General features: G+C 33.9%; 1 protein-coding gene across 2 annotated transcripts; it reads left to right on the top strand.

Annotated features, from left to right (window-relative positions):
• The first annotated feature begins 1813 nt into the window (after positions 1–1813).
• LOC126695481 (protein STRUBBELIG-RECEPTOR FAMILY 3-like) lies at positions 1814–10311 on the top strand. Of its 2 annotated transcripts, none has more exons than XM_050392236.1 (17): positions 1814–1976; positions 2457–2639; positions 3181–3310; positions 3402–3473; positions 4131–4196; positions 4317–4388; positions 4501–4572; positions 4685–4756; positions 4835–4900; positions 5080–5145; positions 6226–6617; positions 6740–7191; positions 7919–8190; positions 8840–8978; positions 9266–9402; positions 9500–9656; positions 9920–10311. In XM_050392236.1, exons 2-17 carry the CDS (start codon positions 2519–2521, stop codon positions 10019–10021), a joined length of 2388 nt encoding a protein of 795 aa, XP_050248193.1. In that variant the 5' UTR covers positions 1814–1976; positions 2457–2518; the 3' UTR covers positions 10022–10311. The 2 variants fall into 2 exon arrangements, with proteins under 2 accessions (XP_050248193.1, XP_050248194.1); XM_050392237.1 differs by lacking the exon at positions 1814–1976 and adding an exon at positions 2055–2227.
• Positions 10312–11016: the final 705 nt, after the last annotated feature.

Below are 11016 nucleotides of genomic sequence, written 5' to 3'. Positions count from 1 at the left end.
AAAGGCCAAAGTTAAGAGAAAATTCAATTAGAATCTAAATTAGATTTCAATTGTTGTCTAGTTTTGCACCATGTGTCCTATTTAATTTTTATTCTAAGTGAGTTAATGTTGTGCAAAAGATGAATAATCTAATATAAATAAACCATCAAAAACCCAATAAATATAAAAAGAGTAAATTCATGTATATATATATAAAATAAAAAATAAAACAAAAACAAGAGAGTAAAACTCATGTATATATCTATGACTTAAAAAAATGTAACTTTTACACTAGGTATAATTGAACTCATATATGTAATTATGATCGTTTTTAATTGTATCATGCATATACATAAGTTATACACAAGTATGATATATAGAAACAAATCTTATAATTAGTTGTTAAGAGTCATATGATTACTAATGAGTGAAACTATCTTTTATTTGAATGAAGTTGAATTAAATATCTCATTAAGTCATTCCTACTTTTTGTAAGGTAAAAAAATATAATAAAAGGCTATGTAAATTCAATAAACATAAAATTTTGACCAATCAAACCATATCAATAAAGATAAACTTGTTCAAATACATTCATAAAAAATCAAAAGAAAAAAAAATTGTTTACATATTTTGAAGGGGATTTCTATCTTTCATTAAAGCTTAGTAAATTTGCACAAGTACAAGAGATATATAATTAATTATAATGGGTATTCTTTTATAAAATAACTATGAGTGAGATAGATTATACACAAGAACATATACTTTTATTGAGGAAAAAAATCTTTAAAAATGTTATTGGTTAAGAGAAATGTTTTAATGTTAAAAAGAAGTGTGCAAGTATTTCTCATATTTTCTACAGTAAATGAATGGAAAACACAATAATTAAAATATATAACTGGCTAAATTTATTTGTAGGATAAATCTTATTGAAGAATCAACAAAAATAAGAGTTACATACACACACGCATATATATATATATATATAAAGCCAAAGTTAAGAGAAAATTCAATTAGATTCTAAATTGGATTCAAATTGTTGTATAATTTTGCACAATATGTCCTATTTAATTTTTGCTCTAAATGAATTAATGTTGTGCAAAAGATATATAGTCTAATATAAATAAACCATAAAAAATCCATTAAACAAAAAAAAAAAAGGTAAATTCATGTGTATATATAAATAAATAAATAAAAAAGAGTAAAATTAATGCACATATCTATGGCTTAAAAAATGTAAAACTCTTATCTTAGGTATAATTTGATCTTATATATGTATGCAATTATAATTATTTTTAATTGTACCGTGCATCTACATGAATTATACACTAATATTACATATAGAAACAAATCTTATAATTAGTTGTTAAGAGTCGTATGATTACTAATTAGTGAAACTCTCTTTTATGGGAATGAAATTGAATTAAATATCTCATTACGTCATTCCTACTTTTTGTAAGGTAACAAAAATCTAATAAAATGCTATGTAAATTCAATAAACATAAAATGTAGACCAATCAAACCATATCAATAAAGATAAACTTGTTCAAATACATTCACAAAAAATCAAAAGGAAAAATAAATTTTGTTTACATATTTTTATACCCAAAATAATTAAAGAAAAAAACTTTAATCACAAACAAAAAAAGATAAACCATACCAAAAATAGAAGGTCAACATTGTAACACAACCCTATTGCTATTGGTACGCGCCAAGAAAGTAGGGTCAATGCCATTTCCATTTCACCTCTTTCACCGGAGATTTACCAAAAGTAAACATGTGTGAATTACACGCACGCACACACACACACATATTCACTGTTCCAAGCTCAGTTTAGTTTAGTAGAGAGAGAGAGAGAGAGAGAACAAAGAAACAGAGAGAGAGAGAGAAAAGAGAGTTCTGAGACTCAGTCTGAAGTTTCTCACAGAAACGTCTCACAGTACTTTTCACGTCTCCTTTTTCCCTTCTCTTTTCTCTTCTTTTTCCAGCTCTTTTCAAAGGTTAGGGCTATACAATTTTATATTGTACATAATTAAGACGCAATATTTGCTTACGTAGCCCACTGGGTTTTACCATGTTCACTGAATCTTAGCTCTTAAGTTTTGTTTAGCCTTAGTGTCACATTAAAAGAAATTTTCTCTCTTTTTCCTTTTTCTTTTGTTGTTTCTGAATTCTTTTCAACTTTTGTCCTTGCAAAATTGCTTCCTTGCCTTCTGTTTTCTTCAGCATTTGCTAATATTCCTGCTTTTTTGTAAGTTTAGTTCCATCTTTAGTTTTTATATATTTACGTATGATTTTTTTTTTTCATTTGTTTGTTTTTTTTTTCCTGTTTATGTATGTGTCTTAGTGCTTGTTCAGAATTCTGGGTGTTGTTTGTTTTTGGTTTTGCAATTTGGTTTCTGGGTTGTTTTGGATTAGTGGGCTGTGCTAAGATCACTGACTGTCAGCTTGATTTTGCTTGTGGTTTGGTTATTTTTCAGATTGGAGGATGTTCTTTTGTTGGAGAAGAGTGAATTGAGGAGTAAGGTTGAGCGTGAGATCAATGGGTGGGAAGAGATCTGCTGTAAAGTACAATAATTTGAAGATCTATGCACAGCTTTTGCTGTGGTTCGTGTTGATTTATGCAGCGCAGGTTTCTCGTGGAGAGACTACTCCAAGTGATGGTAAGGGATTTTGTTTTCTGGGTATGCAACTTCAGCATTATGATTCTGTTGTCTGTTTAGTTGCTGAGAAAAATGTGGTAAATCGAATGGAAATCCAAGATTAGTGCTATGTTTATGCTAGCTTGAAGTTTATTGATTTATTTTTTCATCTAGAACTTGGGCTAAATACATGAATTTAGTTCAGCTGGGTCGAGTTTTTTGTTTGCCGGGGTAGCAATCATTGATTGTGTATGGCCCAGCAAAGAAAGCCCTTTTACTTATGTCATTTTGCTTTGAGTTTTCTGGAGATAATCATCTTGTCTTGAATGCTATAGTTTTGTTCGAAGTTATCAGCTGCTGGTAAAGTTTCTTGGTGTCGTAGCACATCATCACTGTTGGGACATTTAGGTTGGGGGAGGGTGCCCAATGTGTGTCCCAGCCTCTTAAAAATATGATGAAGAAGAAGTGTCTGTCACTCTCTGCAATTTGAGTTCTTTTCTAATTTTATGTTTCTGTCAATTGGACAACACATTAATATCAGCATTGTTTTCTGTTGAATCAGTTGCTGCAATGAATAACCTATATGTTTCACTGGGCCTCCCTGCTATTCCTGGTTGGGTTGCTAATGGTGGAGACCCATGTGGTGAAGCGTGGCAAGGCGTGGTGTGTAACAATACAGTCATAGTGAAAATGTATGGTAGTCCCTATTCTTTACTATTATATATCCATTGCTGTTTCTAAACATTTTTAACTGAGCTCTCATATGTATATGTTGGTTCGCAGTGTTCTTAATGCTGCTAATTTGGGAGGAGAACTGGGAAATAACTTAGGGCTGTTTACTTCTATCAATGCAATGTAAGTGTACTCTGTGTGTGTGTGTCCCACAGGCATGCATACATTGTGTGAATGATATTTTGTTGTTGAGAATATGAACTAGACTTAGTCATCTGTTTCTCCCAGTTTCTTTCGTCACAGTAATTAGAGGCCATTTTAGTGTCCTTTTTTTTGGGTGATAACAAGCTGAGCGGCCACACTAAGCTTGTGATTGGGTAATTATCCGATGACAAGAGGTGACACTACATAAGGGATTGTGTTAGAAGTATTGGACCTTTTCATGAAGTAAAAAAGGGACTTAACACTTTGAAGTCACTAAATACCATGTCATAAATAGACTGTTTAGATATTTTTCTAAAGATAATAATACTTGTTACTTACCATTCATCCATAAATGCAGTGCCAGGCATGTCATACGTAGTTCTTATTTCCTAGCCTTCATTGAACCATTGGAACATCCTGATTCCTATTTTGAATTTTCCATCATTTGTGATGAACAACCTGTTTAATTTGTTCCCTAAGCATGTGATATTTGAAATAAACAGGGAAGGAAAAGTCAGGAATCCATTCTTTAAATTCATATTGTATGGCATTTTATGGATATTAGCTAGTCATCTTTTTCGTTGTTACATTTGTTGCATAATGTCATTAATGTTTGTGCTGTTGCTTTTTCGGCAGAGATCTAAGCAACAACCATATTGGGGGGAGCATTCCATCCAATTTGCCTGTTACAATGCAAAACATGTATGTATTACTATTTTTCAAAATTAAAATGTTATACTCTGTCTATATATGTGAAGCTTGAATGTAAATCCCTGTTCTGCACTTCTGTGCAAAAGATATAATAGTCTTTACCCTTGGCAGTTTTCTTTCAGCTAACCAGTTCACTGGAAGCATCCCAAGTTCTTTATCCTCTTTAACTCAACTGTCAGCCATGTAAGCTTTTCTCTTCTCTATTTTTGTTTTTTTGTTTAAGCCGTTCCTAGTAGGAGGCATCCCAATTTTCACATAACTCTCCTATAAGCTTTTCTTTGTCTTTGCCTTTCAGGTCTCTAAATGACAACCATTTATCTGGAGAAATACCGGATGCCTTTCAATCCCTGATAGGGTTGATCAATCTGTAGGATCTCATTTTGTATTATGCAAATTCTTCATGTAGATTAACTTCTATGGGCTACTTATAATTGATGGAGCCACCTTCTCTTCTTTTTTTTTTTTTGTTGTGCGTGCAGAGATTTGTCCAGTAACAATTTGAGTGGAGAGCTCCCTCCTTCTCTAGGAAATTTATCTTCTCTGACCACACTGTGAGTATTTTGTGTTGGTAAGGCTGTTTACATTTGACCTACTTTTTCTCACATATGATGCTAACTTCATTTTTGCAGACACTTGCAGAACAATCAGTTGTCTGGGACCCTTGACACTTTACAAGATCTGCCTCTTAAAGATTTGTACTGTTCTCAACCATATTTAATTTTCAAAAGAAATATTAATTTCTTATGCTTTTTACGATTTGGGAATCATGCAGCGTTTTCTTAATTTTTTAGGATAAATTCTGTCTTATCATGGTTCATTGGCTTACATTTTTTTTTTTTTTTTTCTTGTGACAAAATTTCTCCTTGTTTATCAGGAATATAGAGAATAACCAGTTCTCTGGACCAATACCTGAGAAGCTGTTAAGCATCCCAAACTTCAGGTGAGAACCTCAAGCCTTGAATTATTAGTTTATTTTCTTTTAAAAGAGAATACTGTTCTCATTTGAAAATTGAAAAAAATGAACTCATGGATATTAAGTATGCGTTTGGATTGGCGTTTCACCAGCTGCGTTTGCGTTTGCGTTTTCCTTTTCTTTTTGATGCACGCGTTTTAGCTTTCAGCAGACAATATGCACTGTTCAGTGGGTCCCTGCACTGTTCACGGGACCCACAAGTACTTTATTTTTAAAAAAAATTAAAAATGGGTTTCACAGCACTATTCACACATTTAAAAATTATTTTGCTACAGTTTTTTCAGTTTTCAGTAAAATAAGCGGTATCCAAACGGACCCTAAATGGTATCACTATATGAACTCGGTTGGAAAAAGATATTTATGTCAAAGGAAGCTTCTCATTCCACCTATTCAAGAATTTTCTGAATAGGCAATGTCCCTTAAGACTCAAGCTTCTCATTATATGTTTGTGTGATCTCTACAGTCTCTGTCAAAGAAACCAACCAATTCAAGCTCTATTAAACAAGCAGGCCTGGGAATCTTATTAAATAACCTAAAAAATTATACATAAGTCTTTGAGGTCATAAAAATATCGGACTTGCATGATTTTGCAAAGAGACTACTAGGTCTTGGCATCTCAAAATGAAAGCTGAAGTAGTTTCCCTGCCAATGAAAATTAAAGCTGCTGTAGCAATATCGCTGGTCACAATGGCTGCCAGTAGACTGAGGAATTTCTTCTAGGAACAAGAACCAGTGATAATAATCAAAATTTCATTTCCTAGTGACTTGTGAATTTGCGTTTTGCATGGGTTTCCATGCAGCAAGTCAGCAAGGTCAACATGTATTCTATAATAGTTTCTGAGCAGCCTTCAGGACTATCAAGGATGTAAGGATTATATAGATAACCTCATCAAAAGATTATATAGATTGCAGATTATCATGTCTGCCTTCAGTTTTGCTTGAATTCAGCTATATGTTGTTATCAATAAAACAGGAAACAGGATTCCAAGTAGTTTATACTTGTTAGTTTGGACATCTGTTTACCAATAAGGATAATTGACTGTGCAGAATAGATGGAAACCCATTTAATGCTACCACCGCTCCACTACCTCCACCTTCATCCCCATTAAAACCACCACCAGCAAGTCCAGCACCACCATTTTGGGGGCCAGCTACTGGACGTACACCTCCGAAAAGGGCTGATGCACCATCTGCAACAGAGAAATCAAGCTCTGGACAAAAGAAGAAAGGTTTAACAACTAAGCAGGTGGTTGGGATATCAATTGCAGCGGTGTTTTTACTGATAATTCTGTTACTGGGACTTGCACTTCTTATGCCAAGATTTAGCAGACGAAGAGAAGCTGAAAGAATTTCTAGTCGGCATCGAATAATAGCGTATGAAGGCGACAGACAGAATCCTAGGGACAGTGGATCCTTACCTCTACCAACCAATGAGAAAGGTAAAAATGATTATTATTATTAGCTTTTCAATCGATTTAATATATGTCATCTGGTGTGTAATAATGATATTTTATTTATTTATGTAATTTTTAAAATCAATGACCTGAGGATCTTTGAACAGTTCCAAAGGCACTAGTTGTGAGGCCAAAGGAGGATGATCAAACAGAGACTAGAAGAGCAAGAGCAATTACAAAACTACAGAATGAGAAACAGAGAAATGTACAGGGAACAGGCAAAATACCAAAGAGGGAGGATCATGGGATAGATATGAGTGCTTTTGATATGTTTTCAGATCCTCCTCCCCCTCCTCCTCCTCCCATTTCACTTCCCCCTCGTTCTCCTGCCCCGCCTCCTCCTCCCCCTCCTCCACCTCCTGTTGAGAAGGTCATTGTAGAGCCGAAATTGCCTGCTAAAGTAACTACAGTGAAGCCATCCACCAAAAATCTCCCCACTTTTGCAAAGTCTTTCACCATTGCATCCCTTCAGCAATATACAAACAGCTTTTCTCAAGAAAATCTTATAGGAAGTGGCAGACTGGGGACTGTTTATAGGGCACAGCTTCCTGATGGGAAGGTACCATTCTCAACTATAAATTAAATTAATTTGTAGAAAGTATTAATAGTTGGAACCTATCTTGGACTCTCACTACCTTCAGACCCCCCTTTTTTTTCCCGGGTTTGCTATCTTTGTTCCTTCTACTCAACTATTTAATTGTTTCATTCTCCAGGAGTACTGACTTTACTGAATAATTACTCCTTGTATGCTGTTTTGACTTTTCCTTTTAATTGGCAGAATGTAGAATTTTTATCTTTTTAGCCTTCAATTATTCTTATTACCAACCAAAGTTGAATGACATTTACATTCTGTGGCCAACAAAGTTGCTCACATTTTTTCAATTTTGTATAAAACAACTAGCAATATTGGAGTACAAGGTGCTGAAGTCAAGTCTTTTTTATTAAAAAAAAATAGTGTTTGCATGTCTCTATTGTCACAAATAAATCCCCTACCATGTCAAATATAACAATTCTCTTTAAAGAAATTTATTCCTTCTTAGTTTGGATTTTTCTGTTTTCATTTCTTGTCCAAGATACGTATTGAATGACAAAGATGGTGAAATAATTAAAGCAATGTTGTGTCCTCAAAAGCTCTTAATGTAAATCCCAGATGTGTGACATGGACCTACATATGGCGATCTTATATATACATATGTTGATCTTATATATACATATGTTCTAAAGTCAAGTGGTATTGCAGTACAATGGCTTCATACTGACATTTGTTCTTTTGGATGCTTTTATAGCTACTTGCGGTCAAAAAACTTGACATGAGAGCTTCCAGTCAGCAGAAAGATGATGAGTTTCTTGAACTGGTAAACAATATTGATAAAATCCGACATGCCAATATTGTTGAGTTTATTGGTTACTGTGCCGAGTATGGTCAAAGGCTTCTGATCTACGAGTATTGCAGTAACGGGTCACTACAGGATGTTCTGCACTCAGATGATGAATATAAAAGAAACCTTTCATGGAATGCCCGCATTCGGATGGCACTTGGAGCTGCAAGAGCCTTAGAGTAAGTCAAGCAACCATTAAGATGGCAATTTATAACCTAACTTGTTAACTTCATAATGGGTTAAAATTAGATATATTAAAATTGTGGGTCAGATTTATCAGATTATCACAATTTGCCCGTCTTCAAGTAGATAGGGTCCAGGTTGTGCCTTTCAAATGTGTTAGAAAATTACACTATCAACTAGGAGATTAATTAAGAAATTTATGTGAATTACTTATATGTTAGTCAAAAACCTAGAACTAATTTATCTAAAAGGTTGAACCAACAAAATTTCTTAATAGAAAAAGGAAAAAGAAAAAAAAAAGGATCATCAAGAATGAGAACCCATTTCAGGTGGTTGATGCAATCGCTTTATTATAAGAGGTCAGAAATTCAGTTTACCTCTAAGGTCAAAGAGGTAAGATTTGCATGATGTTATATATTAATCTTACATCTGAAAAAGGAACTTTGTTGGTGCTGTTCTCACATCTGCAGATTGATTTATAAAATTATAGTCTTCCCTTAACCCAACAAATTACTGAATTAGGTTGCATACAAACTGAATAAGAGGAAATGAGGGGGAGAGTTATCCTTGTTTCTATTCTGGCATGAATACTTTCAAAGAAGCATACACCATTTCTAGTACTGATTTTGTTGTTTTGGTGCAAAGGTATTTGCATGAGACCTGTCAGCCACCTGTCATGCACAGGAATTTTAAGGCTGCCAACGTTCTTCTTGATGATGATCTTTTGGTGCTTGTCTCTGATTGTGGTCTGGATTCATTGATAGCATCAGGTGCTGTAACTCAGGTAAGCCATAATTCTACTTTCTGTTTAAATTTTAATGGAATTAATAGTTGAAATTGCTTTGATTTTGGATTTTTTTACATCAGCTGATTTCATAAAAAAATTAAATGGAAAGGAGATTCACGGATGAGAATTATTTGACTTTGAAAGTTGAGGGACTAGATTGACACTGTTTATAGTTAAGAGACTAAATTGAACTTGACACAGTTCATTGTTGGACTGAGTTACAATTACCAGATTATTCTCGGCATTGCTGCCACTGCAGCTGTCTAACATTATTTTACTTTCAGCTGTCAGGAAGTCTGTCAACAGCTTATGGTTATGGAGCTCCAGAATTTGAATCAGGAATTTATACTCACAAAAGTGATGTTTACAGCTTTGGAGTTGTTATGTTAGAACTTTTAACAGGTCGGATGTCCTATGACAGGTAAAAATGCAAAACCAAATTGTATTTAAGACTGCATGCCCTTTTTAATTTTAAATTATTTGCAGTTAAATAACGTCTTCTTAAACCCTTTGGACAGATCACGGAATCGTGGGGAGCAATTTCTAGTGAGATGGGCAATCCCCCAGCTTCATGACATTGATGCATTGTCAAGGATGGTTGATCCTGCTCTCAATGGAGACTACCCAGCCAAATCTTTATCAAACTTTGCAGACATTATTGCTCGGTGTGTTCAGGTAAGTGTTATCACTGTTGACTTCTATATGATATTGATTAAGATCTGTTACCAAATATTCTACTAGTGGGGCACCACTAGGTCCTGAGCATATTTGTGTGCGGGTACACTCAGGTTAAGACAGAATGCGACAAAAGCTCAAATAGAATCAGCTTGGAGTTCCAAACTAATTTTATATGAGACATTATTGCATTTATTAGAAAAATTGATTTTGCTTTCCGCTCCAAATGGAGTTGATATCCTAACATCAATCATAATTTGCAGTCTGGGCCAGAATTCAGGCCACTAATGTCTGAAGTTGTCCAAGACTTACAAAACATGATACGAAAGGAGCCCAACAGAAATGGATCAAGTGAAGACTACTGACTTGGATTGGGAAATGGAATGGTGATTTTAGCTTATGAATGAATGCTTAATATGCAGAGAATCAAGTTATCCCAGGATGATAAATCTATTCTGAAGAAGCTGCCAACAAATGTGCCTTCTAACAACTCCTCACCTGACATTCACATCCAAATCGCTTACCACGGAGTCTTTTCGAGAGCAAAATCTTCCCATTCTTATTGTCCATTGTTCAAGATCATTCTAGCATACATTGATAAATGTGCTAACCAACTGTTATTCAATGAAATTTTTTTCATTGATCATTCTGCTGATTGATGCGAGTACAGTTCTCTTTGTTATTGATGTCCATATTTAGAAATTCAACAAGACTTGGAATTCCCCTATACTAGGATTTGGACTTTGCTGATTGATGCGAGTTCAGTTCCTTCTGATAAAGCCTATTTGTTTTCTAAAAAAAAGGCCCATTGTTTTTTCGTACCTTTCCGAAACTTATGGCATTGCATTTGTTCTGCATGTCCCGGTATAGATTTTTTTATTTATTTTTGGTTGAGAATTGTCCTTAGTAATTGGATATATATGAGATAGCCATATCAACATTTTACTTAAAATTTAATACATCTCACCATACGTAATAACATCTCAATAAACTCTTAATTTGGTTGGATTTATATATGAATATTATAATGGTTTAGGTGTGGTTGTGCTTATTTTTAAATATGTGATAAAATAATGTGGCATATTGGAATTGGAGGGATAAAATATGGATTTTACACATCCTTACAATTTTTTTTTTCTCTCTCTCTCTTTATGTGTATGTCTTGTCAATAATGTCTTCTAGAAAATGAGTCATTTTTCATAGAGAGGAACTATGTTCACAACATTTTCACAAGAAAGATGTTACATTTACAACATTTTTACAACCAATTACAGGTGGTTAGTTGTTATTGATTCAAATTTTAAACTAATGCTAAGATTACTTTTTTGCCTTAACAATAACAACTAGTAACAACTTGTCA

The sequence above is a fragment of the Quercus robur genome, chromosome 8 (genome assembly GCF_932294415.1).
Source record: "Quercus robur chromosome 8, dhQueRobu3.1, whole genome shotgun sequence".
Lineage (NCBI taxonomy): Eukaryota > Viridiplantae > Streptophyta > Magnoliopsida > Fagales > Fagaceae > Quercus > Quercus robur.
This window is presented reverse-complemented; position numbering and strand designations above follow the sequence as displayed.